Source organism: Sciurus vulgaris (assembly GCF_902686455.1).
Source record: "Sciurus vulgaris genome assembly, chromosome: 2".
Classification (NCBI taxonomy): Eukaryota; Metazoa; Chordata; class Mammalia; order Rodentia; family Sciuridae; genus Sciurus; species Sciurus vulgaris.
Genome location: NC_136462.1, coordinates 202441723 through 202462136, shown reverse-complemented (window position 1 = coordinate 202462136; position 20414 = coordinate 202441723). Strand labels below are relative to the sequence as shown.

At 53.1% G+C, this 20414-nt stretch overlaps 1 protein-coding gene across 3 annotated transcripts in view; it reads right to left on the bottom strand.

Moving 5' to 3' along the window:
- CDH4 (cadherin 4) overlaps positions 1 to 20414 on the bottom strand; it is a 445876-nt gene that overhangs the window by 37678 nt on the left and 387784 nt on the right. For all 3 annotated transcript variants that reach the window (XM_079128833.1, XM_079128834.1, XM_079128835.1), the window contains one exon: positions 18945 to 19117. In XM_079128833.1, the coding sequence (XP_078984959.1) occupies positions 18945 to 19117 (173 nt within the window). The remainder of the gene's footprint in view (positions 1 to 18944; positions 19118 to 20414) is intronic.

Below are 20414 nucleotides of genomic sequence, written 5' to 3'. Positions count from 1 at the left end.
AGGTTTACCTCCCGATCATCTGACAACAGTCAGCAAACTGATCACTGACGGCCGTGGAGCACCAGCTGCCTGCTGTTGCCTGGAAGTTCTCTGTCACAGTAGCTGCAGGTTTGATTACACGTGGCTGCCGCCATTTTGAGACAACAGCCAGGCCCCAATAGGACCCCTGGCTGGACTGACTGAGCCCCGTCTCAGGATCCCTCAGCCCCACCGATCACTCCCTGCCTCTGGGGCCCTCACATCAACTGACTGCTCCCTGCCGCCAGGACCCCCAGACCAACTGACTGCGCCCTATCACCGGTACCCCAGACCGACTGCACCCAGCCTCCAGGATCGCACAACCACACCAAACACACCCGAACTCCAAGACCCCTGCCTGACCAACCGCACCCCACCTCCAGGACCTCCAGCTGACTGCGGCCACACCCTGAGCTGCAGCTCCCCATTTGCCAACACATCTCAAAGCCAGAGTGGCCATCTTGGATAATCCTGGAAATCGGAGCTCCGATCTTTAGGTGGGGCAAATCCCATCCTGAGACACCTGCTGGAGGCTTGAAGCTCATTGTCAGGTACCTCTCGTGCATCAGGCTACTGAACACTGGGAGGTTTCATTACTATATGACTGTTATACAGTAGATTTTCATTTTTCTCCTTATTGAAAAAAAATTAAGTTTTTATTTCTTTACTTTTCTTGCTCTCTTTTCCTTTTGTTTACCTGTTCCCTCAGAGTCTCTTTCTCTCTTTTTGGCATGCTAACAATCAATTTCTTTTGATTACACTCTCACCCTTTCTATTATCTAGAACTTCTGTATATTCTTTTCTTATCTCATTAACAGCCACATTCTACATCCCTCTGCATCCTCTTTGTCCTCCACTAGAAACTGCAGACCTTATTGCAAATCTGTTTGTTTTACTGAAGATGATATTTGAACTCATTCTGTTTATTATGACAATTTTGTTATTGTCCTCATAGGAGCTATTTGGTCTAGAATTGCGTAGTGTCTGAATTGGGCACTGCTAATACTGATCTCCCCTTAAACAAAAGGTTTTGGAAACCTATAGGGCCACTATAAGCCTCTACGATGAAATCTGCAATACCCCAGATCTGCACTGCTAGAGGGGAAGACACATAAACAACATGAAAAAACAGGGGAAGAAAATGATCCAAACAAATCTAGATTCTATATTAATAGAATCCAATGACAGTATATTAGAAGAAATGTCAGAAAAGGACTTCAGATTATACATGATTAAGATGATTCGTGAAGCAAAGCATGAGATAAGAGAGCAAATGCAGGCAATGAATGATAATACCAATAAGCTGAAAGAGCACCTGCAGGAAGCAAAAGATCATTTCAACAAAGAGACAGAGATTCTCAAAAAAACAAAAAACAAACAAAGAAACAAACAAAACCCCAGAAATTCTTGAAATGAAGGAAACAATAGACCAAATAAAACACTCAATGGAAAGCATCACCAACAGACTAGACCACTTGGAAGACAGAACCTCAGACAATGAGGACAAAATATTTAATCTTGAAAATAAAGTTGCCCAAACAGAGAAGATGGTAAGAAATCATGAACACAATCTCCAAGAACTATGGGACATCATGAAAAGACCAAATGTAAGAATTATTGGGATTGAGGAAGGCACAGAGATACAAACCAAAGGAATGAACAACCTATTCAATGAAATAATATCAGAAAATTTCCCAAACCTGAAGAATGAAATGGAAAATCAAATACAAGAGGCTTACAGAACACCAAATGCACAAAATCACAACAGATCCACACCAAGGCACATTATAATGAAAATGCCTAACATTCAAAATAAAGATAGGATTTTGAAGGCCGCGAGACAAAAGCATCAGATTACATATAGGGGGAGACCAATACGGATAGCAGCCGACTTCTCAACCCAGACTCTAAAAGCTAGAAGGGCCTGGAACAACGTATTTCAAGCTCTGAAAGAACATGGTTGCCAACCAAGAATCCTATACCCAGCAAAACTAACCTTCAGATTTGAAGATGAAATAAAATCCTTCCATGATAAACAAAAATTAAAAGAATTTACAAATAGAAAGCCAGCACTACAGAATGTTCTCAATAAAATATTCCATGAGGAGGAAATGAAAAACAACAATGTAGGTCAGCAAAGGGAGGAACTACCTTAGAGAAAAACCACTCAAAGGAGAAACCAAACCAACTTAAAAACCAAAAATAAGCCAAATGACTGGGAATACAAATCATTTCTCAATAATAACCCTGAATGTTAATGGCCTAAACTCCTCAATCAAAAGACATAGACTGGCAGAATGGATTAAAAAGAAAGACCCAACAATATGCTGCCTGCAAGAGACTCATCTCATAGAAAAAGATCCACAGACTAAAGGTGAAAGGATGGGAAAAACCTACCATGCACATGGACCCAGTAAAAAAGTGGGGGTTTCCATCCTTATTTAAGATAAAGTGGACTTCAAGCCAAAGTTAGTCAGAAGGGATAAAGAAGGACATTTCATACTGCTTAAGGGAACCATAAATCAGGAAGACATAACGATAGTAAATATTTATGCCCCAAACAATGGTGCATCCCTGTACATCAAACAAATCCTTCTCAATTTCAAGAATCACATAGACCACAACACAATAATTCTGGGTGACTTTAATGCACTGCTGTCACCACTAGATAGATCTTCCAAACAAATCCAACCAAAGAAACCATAGAACTCAATAACACAATCAATAACCTAGGCTTAATAGACATATATAGAATATTCCATCCATCAACGAGCGGATTCACTTTCTTCTCAGCAGCACATGGAACCTTCTTGAAAATAGACCATGTGTTATGCCACAAAGCAGCCCTTAGGAAATGCAAAAAAATAGAGATACTGCCTTGTCTTCTATCAGATCATAATGGACTGAGAGTAGAAATCAATGACAAAATAAAAAAGAGAAATTACTCCAACACCTGGAGACTAAATAATATGCTATTGGATGAAACATTGATAACAGAAAACATCAGGGAGGAGATAAAAAAATTCTCAGGTCAATGAGAATGATGATACAACATATCAAAATCTCTGGGACACTATGAAAGCGGTACTAAGAGGAAAATTCATTGCATGGAGCACGTTCCAGAAAAGAATGAAAAGTCAACAACTAAATGACCTAACATTGCAGCTCAAGTCCTAGGAAAAGAGGAACAGAATAACATCAAAAGTAGTAGAAGACAGGAAATAATCAAAATCAGAGCTGAGATCAATGAAATTGAAACAAAAGAAACAATTCAAAAAATTGACAGAACAAAAAGCTGGTTCTTTGAGAAAGTATACAAAATAGATAAATCCTTAGCCACACTAACAAAGAGGAGAGAGAAGACTCAAATTACTAGAATACATGATGCAAAAGGAAATATCACGACAGACACCACTGAGATACAGAACATAATGAGAAGCTACTTTGAAAATCTGTATTCCAACAAAATAGAAAGTACCGAAGACACTGACAAATTTCTAGAGACATATGCTCCTCCCAAACTGAACCAGGAGGTGATACACAATTTAAACAGATCAATATCAAGCAATGAAATAGAAGAAGCCATTAAAAACCTACCATCCAAGAAAAGTCCAGGACCAGACGGATTCTCAGCCAAGTTCTACAAGACCTTCAAAGAAGATCTCATTCCAATACTTCTCAAAGTATTCAAGGAAATAGAAAAAGAGGGTACCCTACCAAACTCATTCTATGAAGCTAATATCACCCTCATATCCAAACCAGGAAAAGACACATCAAGGAAAGAAAATTTTAGACCAATATCCTTGATGAATATAAATGCAAAGATCCTTAACAAAATATTGGCAAGCCATATCCAAAAACATATTAAGAAAATCGTGCACCATGATCAAGTGGGGTTCATTCCTGGAATGCAAGGATGGTTTAACATCCGTAAATCAATAAACGTAATCCATCATGTCAATAGACTTGAGGATAAGAATCATATGATTATTTCAATTGACGCAGAAAGAGCGTTCAACAAAATACAACACCCCTTCATGCTCAAAACACTAGAAAAAATAGGGATACTAGGAACATACCTGAACATTGTAAAGGCTATTTATGCTAAGCCCATGGCCAACATCATTCTAAATGGAAAAAAACTGAAACCATTCCCTTTAAAAATGGGAACAAGACAGGGATGTCCTCTTTCACCACTTCTATTCAACATTGTCCTCAAAACTCTAGCCAGAACAATTAGACAGACTAAAGAAATTAAAGGGATACGAATAGGAAAAGAGGAACTTAAGCTGTCACTATTTGCGGATGACATGATTCTATATTTATGGGATCCACAAACCTCCTCCAGAAAACTTCTAGACCTCATCAATGAATTCAGCAAAATAGCAGGCTATAAAATCAACACGCATAAATCTAAAGCATTTTTATATGCAAGCGACAAAACAGCTGAAAGGGAAATGAGGAAAACAACTCCATTTGCAATAGTCTCAAAAAAAAAATAAAATACTTGGGCATCAATCTAACCAAAGAGGTAAAAGATCTCTACAATGAAAACTACAAAAAACTGAAGAAAGAAAATGAGGAAGACCTTAGAAGATGGAAAGATCTCCCATGTTCTCGGATAGGCAGAATTAATATTGTCAAAATGGCCATACTACCAAAAGTGCTATACAGATTCAATGCAATTCCAATTAAAATCTCAATGATATACCTTACAGAAATAGAGCAAGCAGTCATGAAATTCATCTGGAAGAATAAGAAACACAGAATAGCTAAAGCAATCCTGAAGAGTGAAACAGGGGGTATCGCAATACCAGATCTTCAACTCTACTACAAAGCAATAGTAACAAAAACAGCATGGTATTGGTACCAAAATAGAAAGGTAGATCAATGGTACAGAATAGAGGACACGGACACAAACCCAAATAAATACAATTTTCTCATACTAGACAAAGGTGCCAAAAACAGGCAATGGAGAAAAGATAGCCTCTTCAACAAACGGTGCTGAGAAAACTGGAAATCCATATGCAACAGAATGAAACTAAACCCATATCTCTCACCCGGTACAAAACTCAACTCAAAATGGATCAAGGACCTTGAAATCAGACCAGAGACCCTGCATCTTATAGAAGAAAAAGTAGGTCCAAATCTTCACCTTGTTGGCTTAGGACCAGACTTCCTTAACAGGACTCCCATAGCACAAGAAATAAAAGCAAGAATCAACAACTGGGATAGATTCAAACTAAAAAGCTTTCTCTCAGCAAAGGAAACTATCAGTAATGTGAAGAGAGAGCCTACAGAGTGGGAGAATATCTTTGCCTCTCATACTTCAGATAGAGCACTAATTTCCAGAATCTATAAAGAACTCAAAAAACTCTACACCAAGAATACAAATAACCCAATCAACAAATGGGCTAAGGATATGAACAGACGCTTCACAGAAGATCTACAAGCAATCAACAAACATATGAAAAAATGCTCACCATCTTTAGTAATAGGAGAAATGCAAATCAAAACTACACTAAGATTCCATCTCACTCCAATTAGAATGGCGATTATCAAGAACACAAGCAACAACAGGTGTTGGAGAGGATGTGGGGAAAAAGGTACACTCATACATTGCTGGTGGGGCTGCAAATTAGTGCAGCCACTCTGGAAAGCAGTGTGGAGATTCCTTAGAAAACTTGGAATGGACCCACCATTTGACCCAGCTATCCCTCTCCTCGGCCTGTACCCAAAGGACTTAAAATCAGCATACTACAGAGATACAGCCACATCAATGTTCATAGCTGCTCAATTCACAACAGCCAGACTGTGGAACCAACCTAGATGTCCTTCAATTGATGAGTGGATAAAGAAACTGTGGTATATATATACAATGGAATATTACTCAGCCATAAAGAATAATAAAATTATGGCATTTGCAGGCAAATGGATGAAATTGGAGAATATCATGCTAAGTGAGATAAGCCAATCTCAAAAATGCAAAGGACAAATGATCTCACTGATAAGCAGATTATGACACATAATGGGGTGTGGGAGGGAAGCAAGAATGGAGGAAGGAGGGACTGTATAGAGGGAAAAGGGGGGGAGAGGGGGAAGGAAAAAAATAACAGAATGATTCAAACATCATTACCCTATGTAAATGTATGATTATGCAAATGGTATGCTGTTACTCCACGTACAACAGAAACAACATGTATCCCATTTGTTTATGATAAAAATAAATTAAGAAAAGAAACCACACTGAGATTCCATCTCATTCTTGTCAGAATGGCAATTGAAGAATATCATGCTTAGTGAATCAAGCCAATCCCAAAAACCAAAGGCTAAATGTTTTGTATGATATGTGAATGCTGATGCATAATGGGGGGTGGGATGAATGGAGGAACTTTCGATTAGGCAAAGCTGAGTGAGGGGAGGGACAGGGGAGGGGTGGGAAAGATGGTGGAATAAGATTGACATCATTAACCTAAGTACTTGTATGATTGCACAAATGGTGTGGACTCTACATCATGTGAAACCAGAGAAATGAAGAGTTGTGCTCCATTAATGTACAATGAGGTGAAATGCATTCTGCTGTCATGTATAACTAATTAGAATAACTAAAAATAAATAAATAAAAAATATAAGCAACAATAAATGTTGGTGAGGACGTGGGGAAAAAGGCACACTCATGCATTGCCGCTGGGACTGCAAATTGGTGCAGACTCTCTGGAAAGCAGTGTGGAGATTCCTCAGAAAACTTGGAATGGGACCACCATTTCATCTAAGGTATCCCACTCCTCCGCCTATACCAAGAGGACTTAAAATCAGCATAATATAGTGACACAGTCACACCAATGTTTACAGTAGCTCAACTCACAGTAGCTAAACTATGGAATCAACCAAGGTGTCCTTCAACAGATGAGTGAATGAAGAAAATGTAGTATATTTACACAATGGAGTATTACTCGGCCACAAATAAGAATGAAATTATGGCATTTGCAGGTAAATGGATGGAACTAAAGACTATGATGCTAAGTGAAAGAAGACAAATCCCCCACAACCAGAGGCTGAATGTTTTCTCTGATATGTGGATGCTAACACACAATAAGGCAGCGGGGAGGGGATAATAGAAGTTCTTCGGATTAGACAAAGGGAATGAAGGGAAAGGAGAGGGGATGGGCACAGGGGAGACAGTCGACTGAGTCGGACGTCACTCTCCTATGTTCGTATGCGGATACACGACCAGTGGACTCCACGTCATGAACAACCACAGGAACACTCCACGTGCTCACAAGATGTCAGGTACACTCTACTGTCACGTATAACTAAAAAGAACGACAACAACGAAAAATAATCCAGCCATGAAAACAAACAGAAAACCCCTCTGCTCTGCTCTGCGTAGCGGGCAGAGCACGGCCTCTGGGACAGGCGTCCCCGGCTGCTCCTTTGCTACCAAACAATGACACGCTTTCTCCTTTTCCTCAAACCGTGCCTTGTTACTGTGCTGGCTCTGGGCACCAGGACTGAGCTTCAGGAACACGCCTCTGAGCCGGCAGCCCTTTGGGGTGTGCCGTGACCTGTGCAGGGAGGAGCCGCTACCTGGGCACACTTCCCACCTGGCCCAGGTGCATCTCGGGGCACCCGTGGCCCCAGCAACAGTGGCCATGCAGGGGTGACCTGTGCTTCCCCTCTGAGACTCTCCCCAGGCGGTGGCTGCGTGTGCGTCCCCTCAGAGTGTGCCCAGGACAGGTCTGGATGGGGACCTGGGCACCCAGAAGCCGTCTGAGCTCAGGCATGACTTCATGGCAGAGCGCCCACTGCCAGCCCTCTGCAAACCCACACTGTCCAGCCCTGCACGGGGACCTGGGCTTCCTGCAGTCCTGGGCCCAGGACGAGGGCCTCCTCACCCCCAGGTGGTCCTGCCTGCCCAGGCTGCTGTGTCGCAGGAAGCGTCTGTCACTGCACCCTCTCCTCTGCCTTTGCACACCAGATGTGACTTCTGCCTGTGCGCCCGCCCGGGGCCTTCAGGGCCACCACTCAGCTCCCCCAACCCGTAACTCGGGGAGGCCCCTCTGTCCAGGGCCAGCAGCTCCTCCCTGGCCCGAGGCTTCCAGGCCAGCAGCATGGGGGAGGTTCCCAGGGCCTCACACCCCATCTTCCTCTCCCTGTCTCTGTCTCTCATCTCTGTTGGTGCTGAGGAGAGATGAGCTGCCAGGAAAGGCTGCTGATGACCAGTGAGGGCTTCCTGGAGGAGGCAGCAGATTTGGACGCAGAGGTAGGAGAGTACCTGGTGGGGGACAGCCAGGGATGTGCCCAGGTGGTTCTACCAGGGCCCCCAGGTAAGGAACGGACACTGTCTGTCTCAGCAGGCCACCCCCAGCTGCTCCCAAGGGCCACTGCCTGTGACCAGGCCCGGCTGTCCAGGGTCCCTCTGCAGCCTGGCCTGGGCAGTGAGCCCCAGCAGGAACGGCTGCCCCCCCCCCCCCAGCAGAGCACTGTGATCCCAGCAGCTGCCCCTGGGGGCGCGAGCGGCAGGGCAGCCAGCAGGGGCTGGGACGGGCAGCCGCAGGGCCCTGGACTGTGGACAGTGCCCTGGGCGTGCGGAGGCTCTGGGATGGCCTTGAGGCCTCGCCGGCCGCAGAGGGACAGGGCCTTTCCTCTGTGCTTCCCTCCTCCTTTGGGGGCGGGTGTGGTGTGCGGCCTTCTCCTGGGCCTCTCCTCCGTGCTGAGAGGTAGAGGGCAGTCGCAGCTGGAAGGAGACTGGAAACCCAGGAGCCGGGTGCCTTGAGGCCAGGGCTGCGGCACACGTTCCTGGAGGCTTCTGGATGCCCCGATGACCGCACGTGTCCGACGATTTTAGACATCTCCAGGGGTGTTGGCCGTGCCTGGAAAGTTTGGGGCATGCTGGCATCTTTTGACGGGCCAGGACCTGTCTGGACATTTCTGTGCCTTCCAAGACGTTCCCAGGGTGGTGTCTCCCTGTCCGGGCGTCCCTCCGCAGCCCTGCTCCACGGCTGGTCTGCTCTCACATGAGGTGTGTTCTCGAGGAACCGCACGGTGACCAAGACGCTCCCTGAAGGACGCCGGAGAGCAGCTCATCTGGTTTTCTACGAACCTCCTTTTCCAGAAAAGCAGCACTTCACCATCAGAGGCTCTTGCAATGGTGATGGGGGCCCACCAGGTGGCGCCCGCCAGCGTCTCCACCTGGCCCCTGTGCACACACCTGGGGCAGCCACAGCAGGGCAGGGCGGGAGCTTGCTTGCCTTGGCACGCCTGCCGGGCCCAGCCCCTCTGGCTGTTGGCTTCTGAAGGGGCCAGAGCGGAAAGGCTGAGCGTCGAGGCTGGAGGGAGGACGGCCCGCCTGAGGTCTCGGGCACCTTTCCAGCGTTTCCCCAACTATTTAAAGACACAAGACCTTGTCTCAGCCCCAGGCTGCCCAAGAGCTGGTGGCCCTAGGGGATTTGGCTGGTGGCCGCAGTTTGGCAGCCCTGCTTTGGTGGCTCCCTGGGGGTATCTGATTGCTGTGGTACCCTGGTCAGTGAGGAAGCCGCCCATCCTGTGAGAAATAGAAGCTTGGTGGTCCATTTTCAGAACGCAGTTTCAGCCTTAACTGGATCCGAGGGCAGTCGTTTTAACTGCAGCCCTCCCCCATTGCCCACTGCAATTTTAAAACTAGCCAGTTGCGTAGATTGTACCCCTGAGTCCTCCAATCAGGGCCCAGGGCAGCATCCATTAGGGATGTAGGCAGCTGGACTGCCTGCCCAGGTGTGGTTGCTGACCCGGTTCCGGAAGCCCATCTGGCAGCAGCAAAGCCTGGCCACCCGCTTCCAAGTGTGAGTTTGGTTCCTGGCAGAGCTCGGTATTTCCGGTGGTCCTTCCGCAGGCTGGAACCGTGGATGAGCCTCTTGCCTGGCCCCCACAGCAGCCCCTCTCCCTCCCTGGCCACTTCTCACTGGGTCACCATTTCTGGGTGGCCAGGCTGCCCACGGAGTCTGCAATGTTCCCTGGAAAGTGGACAGAGTCTTGCTGAGACCCACTGTCCTTCTGGGGTGGGGTATTCTCAGTGGCCTGGATGAGAGGAGCAACCCTGCTGCTCACCTCTGGGAGACGAGGCTGTGCACACGGGCAGTGCCCACAGCAGAGGCACACAGGCAACAGGCCCACCTGTGCACATGAGTGCACACACACCCCCACCTTTGTCCCTGGAGCGGAGTAGTCCACAGATTGCTCACTTGGAGGGACAGCAGGAGGAGGGACCCAGTGACCATGGAACAAGAGTGGCAAGAGTCCTCTCAGGTGTTTACCAGCCCAGAAATGAGGATGCACTCTGATGACCTCCTGCACTGGCCACTGGCCAGGGTGGTCACAAAGTGACCACTGCTCATACACACATGTGGCTGTGGCTGCAGGCCTCCCTGCTCCCAGCAGGGACCCCTGAGGAAGTGCCTGGCCCTGTTCCTGCCATCCCACCTCTGGGGACCTCTGGGAAGAGCAAATAGCCCAGAAGAGCCTGTGGCAGGGCAGGTGCCAGGGAGGGAACCCCAGAGGCCCCCAGGGGTCTGCTCTAAGCAGGGTCACGTGCCCCTCTCAGTGGGGACCTGGCGCCATGAGCTGGATGTGCAGGCGTTGGCTTCCTGGGGTGTCCTCAGCCTCTGGTGCCCGCATTACACCTGTGCCCTGCAAGCCTGCCACATGTGACTCCTGGGCCTGGAGAAGCCTGCTCCGTCCATTGTGTCTCTTATGTCTGTCGTGGGGGCCTTGTCACCAGCTCCGTCACCCCATCCAGCCATGTTCCCAGGAGCTCATGGTCTACCTCTGCCCTGGGGAGCAGTGAGGGGAGCACAGCCTGGCGGGCAGGGCCCCACTGACGCGGGCAGGATCAGAGAGTGGTGGGTGATCCAGCCAGCACCGCCTCAGTGCTGGGAATAGGCTAGGAACCGGGACGTGCACCGGTCACCTAGTGGCCCTGTGGGCATGCCTCTGCATCCTGCTCCGCAGGAGTCGGCGGGTTCTGAGGGCTGATCACCTCCCCTGTGCCTCGGAGACCCTCACCAGCCTTGGCCCCAGGCCTGGCCGGCGTCATGGTGGCTTCTCTTCTCCTAGGGTCTCCCCTCCTTAGGAAGGGTGTTTTAAAAGTGAGGTCCCTCCTACCACTGCGAAGCTGCAGGGGTGTCCCCGTCTCCTGGGGCTGCCACAACAAATGGCCATACATGGTGTGGCCTCAAACACCTGTCTGGGACCAGAGCTCTGAGGTCAAGGGCTCACAGGTTCCCCTGCTCCAGGGGTCCTGGGAGGATCCTCTGCCTCTTCCAGCGCCTGGTGGCCCCAGCGTCCCTTGGCTCGTGTCCACATCCCTCTAGTCCTTGCCTCCATCTTTGTGTGGCCATCTCCCCTGCGTCTGTCTCCAGTGTTCCACCACCTGGGTCTTACAGGATACCGGTCCACGGATGGGGGTTCACCCTAACCCCAAAGACCTCTCTGGGCCCTCACACTTCCTCATGTCTGCAAAGACCTTTTCTGAGATAAGATCACACTCAGGGGTCCCGGGGTCAGATGTGGAGGTCTTTTTAGGACCTCCTCTCAAGCCAGACTGGCTGATCAGACCAGTCTGTGCCCAGGTGGCACCCCAGGGGACCTGGGCCTCTGGAGATGGGCTGATGGACAGGCTGCTGCTTATTGGTAACAACCACCACAGACAGCACAGGGGACAGACGCTGGCCATGGCATGAGAGCGACGACCATGGTCCTCCCAGCACAGTGTCACCCATGTGACTGGACAGCACTATGGTGCTGTAAGCACGGCTGGTGGGGACACACGTCTGAGGACTTGAGAGGGTGGCCTTGGGCTCCGGCGACATGCTCGTTTTGTGTTGCTTTCTTTCTGCGTCTGTTTCCACCACTGGCAGGTGGCTTTTGGGGGACGAAGCCTATGGTATGACTATAGGAGACGCATACCCCCAGTGGCAGGGAAGGGCTGTGGCCTCAGGCATGGGACCATGTGCCCTGTGTCCTGCATTTCCCATGGGCGTCACCCTGCTTCTGAGGAAGAGGGAGGTGCTGGGTGTCACCAACAGCATCTCTGTGCGAATCTGAACACCTTGAATAATTGACCAATCACAATGGAGACACGCCCCCCAGAGGAGGCCAATCACAATGGAGACACACCTCCCAGTGGAGACCAATCACAATGGAGACACGCCCCCCAGAGGAGACCAATCACAATGGAGACACGCCCCCCAGAGGAGACCAATCACAATGGAGACACACCTCCCAGTGGAGACCAATCACAATGGAGACACACCTCCAGAGGAGACCAATCACAATGGAGACACGCCCCCCAGAGGAGACCAATCACAATGGAGACACACCTCCAGAGGAGACCAATCACAATGAAGACACGACTCCCAGCGTAGGAAGGAGGCGCATGGCCCTCTGAGGTCAGAAGTGTGAGGCTGAAGGAGGTGACACCATGGCCACCTGCAGGAGGAGCTGCCGAGGGGCCTCTCACAGGGACATGGACTCATCAGGAGTAGCTGGCAGAGTTGGAACAGCGCAGCCAGAGCTAATTACATGGCGCAGCAACTGAACAGTGCCGCCGCCTCCACAGAACACGCTCACCTTCAGAACTGAACCGGGGGTCGCGCTCACCTTCTGAGGAGGCCCTAAACATTCTAATTAGGGTCTGCGCGGGGGCGGGGAGCCTCCAGGTAGGAGAGCCACTCAGCGCTCCACTTGGAAGTTCTCCCGAGTTTAACCACGTGGGCGCGCTCAGTTCACCCAGCGCTCCCAATTAGACGAGGGCCTCTCGGGGCCCTTCCCTCCTGAGGAGGCCTGCTCTGCGCGGAGGAAACGCGCTCAGGGAGGCCCTCCAGGCCCTCTCACCCTGGCACTCTCCTGAGCGCTGCCTGCTTCATGGTGAGGGGTGCGCATGTCCTCAAAGGGAAAAACCAAGAACTATTGATGTGCTTTCCAAGCTACCTCGTGTCCAACATAACCATGTGCAGCCAAGGTAGATCCAGGAACCTGGGTGGAGGAACACGGCCATCTGGCGTGGCCTTCCTGCAGGTCAAAGTTCAGGCCTGAGATGGGAGGATCCCTCAGGCTTGTGCTGGCATGACGGGTAGGCTGGTAGAGGCCCCCAGTGAGGCGAACATGCCTGGAGATGGGTCATCTCGAACTCCACCTCTGTTGCTTTATTGCTGGCCCCTGATTTCCCAAGCCCCGTCCATCCATCCTCTGCTTCAGAGGCAGTTGACCAAGGGCTGTTATTCAGATCTTCCTGTGCAGCCAGCTGGGGAGGAGTAAGGAAGCTCAGACAAAGCACAAACCCACACTGGAAAGACACTTGGGCAAGGCCTGCTCACCCCAGGGCTCCATCACTTCTACCTGGAGGCAAGAACCACCATAGGGTGGCCAAGAGACTGTGGGCAGAGAATCCACGTGGTGGGAGGGAGGGGGGAAGGGAGGGAAGGAGGGGGAGATCAGGCAGGAGCCGGGAGGGTAGGGGCAGGAGGGATAGGCTGGGGTAGAAGGGAAGGGGAGAGGAGGAGCAGGAGGGCAGGGAAGAGGAGGAGGGTGGGAGGGATACGAGGGGGAGGGGGAGGGGACGGGAAAAGGAGAGAGGAAGAGGAAGGGGTGGGGGAGGGGGAGATAGGACATGGTGAGGAGGGTCGGGGAGGAGGGTGGGGGCACTGGGAGGAAGGAGCAGGGGACCTGGCAGCACCACTGCCCTGCGACTGTGGCCACAGCCAGGTCAGCCTGCCTCCCCAGCCAGGTGGGGACTAAAGTGTTGTGTCCTGCGCTTCGATGGCCAGCTGGGCCTGGGCCTGGATGAGCACGCAGCCTCTGTGTTGTGAGCACAGCGGGGCTTCTCCAGGGGAAGCTTCAGGCCAGCGACTCCCAGGGAACATGTGGAGGTTGACGTGGAGGGGCAGGACAGTCCTTGTGGATCACAAGGAGCCTGGGGACACCCGAGGCCACCCTTAGTCCCCAAGGCAGTCAGCCTGGGCCCTGTCAGTCTCCAGGTGCCCATGGAGGGAGCAGCTCAGACATTGGCATCTGGGCCCATTTTGAGAGGGACAGTGGGGACCCATGTAGACCTGGTGGCCAGGGGAGGGGCCAGCTGTCGAGGTATCATGACCCTGGAGGTCTTACTTTTACTGCAGGGGGGGAAGGGGACCGTCATGGCCTCCAACGGGCCCTTGCCATGCCCAGGACCCCAGGACCATGCACAGAAGTCATGGTCTACACTGCCCTGTTGTGGCACCTCAGCCACCAGGCTCACAGTTCACTGGTTTACCTGCTCTGCCTCCCAATCTAGAATGGTGTCCCAAGGCAGTACCCAGATCTGTCTGTTCAGTGCAGGGTACACAGTAGGTGCTAAATAAATACTCGTGTGATGGGCCTGCTCTGTGTCACCCTTGCACCCCCACTTTGGGGGAGGCAGGTAGCAGAGAGACATGGGCAGGGAACATGAGGTTAAGGGGATAATTCTATAAACTGGGTCCACTGTGCTGACCCCTAATGCTTTCTTTTAAAAAGCAATTTACCTGCAGCCCCACCTGACTTAAGGTGACAGGAGAGCCACCTTCCTCAGCAAATGACCTGTTGTCTGCAGGAGAAGCGCAGCCCTAAGCTGCTCCCGGCTGTTCCGAAGAATAGTCCCTGAAGGGACCTTTACAGGGACCAGATTCCAGGACTTAGGGAGGCAGGGTAAGTGGAAGCAAAGCCCCAGTGAGAGTCCGTGAGAACAAGTTCCAGTTAGAACAGGCAACCGGGTGGACTTGGCCTCTCAGCATGTCACTGCAGCAGCCAGTCTTCCTGCCATGGGGTAAGACTAGGCACCATGGGGACCTGGAATCAGATGGGATCCTGCCGTCAGTCAAAGTCACAAAGTGGACCTGGGCGGGATCCATGGAGACTTCCTGGGACCTGGATAGAACTGGAGGAGAGGTGGGTGTGTGCTCCCGACCCACTTCTAGAGAGCCCTGTGTGCCACCACTGTGCCACGAGCCTCAGGCAGATCACGAGAGCCATGGTCACAGGCCCCACAGTCACCACGGCTCCCTGGGCGGATCTCACTCTGTAATGACTGGCTCAGCACTGAGACGCCCTGCACCCCACCCTGGACCCCCACTTCTTGCTTCGTATGAAGCTGGGGTGCTCTGGAGATGGTGTCCTATGTGTGGCTGGCGACACAGCATTCTTGGGCTTGTCCTGAGTTAGCAGAGGAAAAGGGGAGCTGGAGGCCATGGCCAGGTCCTGGCCCTGCGGCCACAGCTGGGAGGTCAGGGTTGGGCCCTGTGCTCACGTGGGCCAGGGCCTGTTGAACTCCCTGGTGTGGTCTCCCTCTCTAGCCCCTGTGCCTTGAAGTCCCTCCTGTGACTGCCCTGTAGCTGCCCACTGTGACCTGCCTAGTCAGGGTCACACCCTGCCTTGCATCCTGTGACTCTGTGGACGGCTGGGGTCCTCCCAGTCACATGGTCACAAGTGTACCCCAAGCACTGAACAGGGGTCACACCCCCAAAGCCCAGCCCCACCTCGAGGACGGTGGCTCTGGTGTCCACTTCCACGCAGTGCCCACTTGCTTAGGGCCCTGGGCTTTGGCCCATCAACCAGATCCAGTGTTATCAGCACAAGATGGAAGCGGTGGAGAGAAATGAGACCTTCCCTGAATTTCCCTGGATTGAATGTCAGTCCTGAAGCCAGCGAGCAAAGCAGAGGCGGTGAGTCCCAGCCCGAGTCCCAGCAAGCCCTGGAGGAGCAGTGTCCACTCCTGCACGCTCAGCTACGGCTGGAGCGGGGCCTGTGCCTCAGCCGGAGCTCCGCTGGTCTCCCAGGGCAGGCGCGGGGTGAGCACGCCTCCTGGCCTCCTTCACCACCACGGATTTCTGTTAACTACACCTCTAATGGCTTTTAAATGAGCGTTTTCATTTGGAACATTCTGCAGGCTGTGCTCAAGCCCTGGGACAGCAGCAGACGCAGCGCAAGCTGGGGACACGCTGGGGGCTGTTGTGTGTTGGGGCAACTTGGAGCCTGGAGAGCAGGGCTGGTCCAGCCTCCCTTGACCCCTGCCTGGGAGGACTCCAGCAGCTGCACCACCCTACCACCCTCACTGGGGCCTGGTTGGCGGTAGGGAAGTCTCTGTGTGGCCAGGATGCCACGTCTGCAGGGACACCAAGGGGCTGAGCCTCGGAGGTGGGACTTGGTCCTCAACATCAGTGCTGATCTACCCACAGGGCCACCTGCACCCAGGCCAAGGGGTGTCCTTCCCTTGGGGGCCAGGCCAGTAGAGGAAGCCCAAACACCCCCGGCACAGTGCTCTGATTCCCTCCCAGGCCTGACCTGGAGCCCACACCCCCATGCTTGCTTTGGAGGTATCAGTAATCTATTGGCCGTGGCCACAAGATGGGACACAGGCAGGCCATTTCTGGCCAAAGGGTGGGGCCTATGGTTCTTTGTGCCAGAGTCGGGGTCTGGCCAGCCGTACTGGGGGCTGCCCCGTTCAGACGCTGGCCCAGGTCCTCAGGCCCTTGTCTGCTCATCTGTCAGTGGGATGAGGCATCTGGGGCTGCTCTGAGCGCCATGAAGATGGCAGACCCCTGGAAGTTACCCTCCTGCCCATTAGCCTTGGGCTCTGCTCTCGGGTAGGTGCAGACCTGCCTGTCTCCCACTGTGGCTCTGGGCACATTAAGCTCCCCTGCAGCCGATATCTGCTGCCTGCTCCCCTCTCGCTCATCCCTGCCACTGCGGGGAGAAACGTGAGGGCAGATGCGGTCCACCCAGCGCCACATCCCCTGGATGCCACCCTCTCTGCCCACATTGCTGAACAAGAAGAGGAACTGAAGAAGGGGCCCTGGACTCTGCTTGGGGGTCTCTGGACCTCCAGCAGGGGCCCCTGGGTGCAGGAAGCACCTGTGATCACCCAGGCACTACCTCCCACCCATGTGGCTGCAGGTGGTCCATGCATAGCTTGGGTCATGCCACCCACTGCTTGAGCTGCTGGCCAGGTGCCTGGGAGTGGAGGCAATATCCACTCTCCCCACACGTTCCCAGGCTCCCTCTCTGCCTCTGCACATCGCTCATTGTGGACCAGGGGCAAACAGCCTGTGGACCAGGGCAGCCCAGCAACTCCAGATATGGCTCCTCCCTGCAAGGGTCACCTTGGGAGCAGTGTCCATGGCCTGATGCCCACTGTGCTCCCCTCCCCTTCTCCAAGACAGCAGGGCTCCATGCCGTGCCTTCCAAACCTCTGGGACGCTGTGCAGGCACGTGTGTGTAAGGCTGTGCTTGTGCCGTGCACACCCGTCACGCCACATTGCTCTTCACAGGTAGGAGATGCTCCAGGGGAGGCGGCAGGCTGGAGAAGCAGCTGGGGCAGCCCTAGGGATCGTGTCTGGTTGGCTGCACGTCGGGTGGACTTTACTGATGGCCCTCCACACACAGTGTTGCTCTCAGGCCCTTGGGACCTCTCCCCAGCTGAAGGACAGGAGCCAGGGTCAGGGCCAGCCTCAACCACAGGGCCTTGTCCAGGCTGGGCAGGCACTTGTTCTCTGTCCCTGGGGCAGGGTGACAGGGCCTCGATGGAGCTCTAGTCAGCGTGGATGGTGCTGGGACTGACCATGGTGTATGCGCCCTGCAGCCCGGCCACCCTCTGCTGCAGTTTCCACCAGTGCCAAGCAGGGAAACCCAAATCCTGCAGAGAGGCCCTGTGTGTGCCCTGCACACCAGCCCTGCTGGCCTCACAGTGCCTGTCTCCAACTCCTGAGCCCAGAGGCCTGTGGCTGGGACCCGCCATTCTTCTGATGTCACCGCCCAGTCACGTTCAGGGTTTCCAAGACGTGCTCCCCGTCCCTCTGGGGCAGGGGCAGGAGGACTTTCCTGGTTGCATAGGCACTGCTTTTGCAGGTGGGGAGCCGACTGGTGGTGGGGGCATCCCAGTGTCCAGGGTCGAGGAGGGGCCTGGGGCCTCCAGCTCTCCCTCCTGTCAGGACCCTCTCTGGGGACACCTGTGGTGAAACCTGTGCTTTCCCACCAGCCTCGGCCCTGCACACTGGCAAGCCCACACTGCAGCCGGGCAGTCTAGCTCATGGTGTTTGAGAAGCAGCCCGCTTGGAGGGCACACTTGGGGCCACCAAGACAGAGTAGGCTGTGGCGGCTGTCTCTGTGATCACCCTGACTGAGTTCTGTCCCAGGAGCCAAATATTTCAGTGAGCACCTCATATCTGCCATGGCCCTGGCCTGTGGGGTCACAGGCAAGCAGGGGGCCTGGGCAGGAGAAGGTGGGCACACTCTCCCATGGCCTGGCTAGGGCTGTCAGCCTGAGGCTGGTGACAAATCTTCTGGGCCTGGGGGTGTGTCCAGAGGGGGCAGGCAGGCAGGCACCTGGAGATGCACCCATCCCTGGGGGGCTCCTCAGCAGAAACAAACCCACCACCTCTTGCCCACTCGTTGGTAACATCCCTCTGGGGACTGGCTGTGGGCCGTGGGCAATGGAGTCACATGCTGGTGAAGGAAGGCCAGTGGCCTCCTGGGCCATGGAGGGCTGGGCAGGTGGAGGCTGCAGAGCCCCTCCCAGATGAGTGACCAGTCTGTTTGGCCCTGGTCACCTGGCTGGTGCACTGTGCAGTCTCTCTGTCCACGACAGCACCGAGGGCCCCAGCAGCTCGTGGGGGGTCCTGGGATGGGGGCTGAGCTTTCCCGGCAGGCATGCGTGCAGGTCCCCAGGTGCTCTGTGCACCCTCGGACCTGGGGCTCTGTGTGGGCCGGACCCTGAGAACCACCAGGATTCATCTGGGCTTCTCCGCGCGGCCGCCCCTCTGCTGCTCACACAGCAGGGCCTGCCCTGGGGACCTCTCACCGCGCCAGCTCAGGGGCTGGTCCACAGCAGCCGCAGGTGCGCCTCTGCTGCTGCTCCCCCAGCCAGGCAGGAGACTCACCTCGCGGTCCAGGCCTGCTGCCACTGTCACGATGTCGCCTGTCTCACTGTTGATAGTGAACATGTTCTGGGACGGGCTCTGAGGGGTCTGGGTCACGATGCGGTACCGCACCATGCCATTGGCTGTGGCGCTGTCATCTGCGTCATTGGCCGTGACTGTCATCACGTAGGTGCCTGCAAGGAGGGAGCGCAGCTCAGGGGTCTGCACCAGCTCTGCCCCCGCCACACAGCCGGCAGCCACCTCCATCCAGCCCAGGGCGCTCTCAGGGCAACTGGGTGCAACTTGCGCTTGACGCCTGCCCGGGGGCCCAGGTGGCACCGAAAGTGAACCCGGGATGCCCTGCCCCAGCCGGGGAGGAGTCTCCTGAGGTGCAGCGAGCCTGCCTGCAGAGGTTGCCCTGCTGGCCAGGAAGATCCACCGCCTGGAGCTGGAGGCCCTTCTCCAAGCCCTCCCTGGGCGGGGCGCACTCAGGAGGAGCAGGCGGCCCCCAGCCTCTGACCGGGAGCCTGCTTAGCTTCAGTTGTACTGAGTAAAACACTCCAGGAGACACATCTTAGGAAAACAGGAGCAGAAGCACAGGAAGGGGGAAGTCTCCAGCAGGTACGCAGGAGCAGACCGTCCAGGCTCAAAGGAAGAGAAGCCACAGCCGGCAGAGGGTGGACCTGGAGGTGGCAGGATGGCAGGGGGAGGTGCCAGTGCCAGGGGCCCACAGCTGCCAGGCTCACTGCTGCACCATTTGTTCCGTCACCAAACACTTTTATTGTAAAAAAATGCACAGACCACAGACCACGAAGCTTGCCCTTTGAAAGTCCAGTTGCGTGGTTTCAGCGTTCCTGCGGGGTCGTGCGAGGCGACACTCTGGTCCCAGGATGTTTTCCACGGCCTGTAGAGAGCGCTGCACCACGAGCAATCCGTCCCCATCCTCCCTCCCCAGCCCCTGCCTATATATGAATTGTTAATTTATATAGTTAATTATCAATACAAGTTCACCAAAGACACTGGGTATTTAAAAAAAACTCAAAGTTCTGCTTTTAACAAAGGTGGGCTATGTTTTAATCCAATCTTCCTAAGAAAAACTAGAAAAAGAAAAAAAAAAACTAGAAAAACTAGAAAAGCCGGACAAAAATAAATAAATAAAATAAAACGAGCTGTTTAAGAGCCCTGGAGAGCTCCCGAGTGGCAATGCTGGGATAGCAGCACCTGCACCCAGGCCTCTCGCCTCTCAACGCACGTGCTGATGGCAAAACTGGAGGTGGAAAGGCGAAGGGCTGCATGGGACTCTCAACAGGCTCACGGAAATGGGGTCAAAGACCACACTTCAGGTTTGCCAAGGAGGACGGCCCCGGTAAGACCTCTAGTCTTTGGGTTCGACCTTGAGGTGCAGCGCCCTAAGGAGAGTGATGTGGAAATTAATAGTCCTACCAGATAGAAACACAGGTCTAGTTAAGTCCTACTAGATAGAAACGCAGG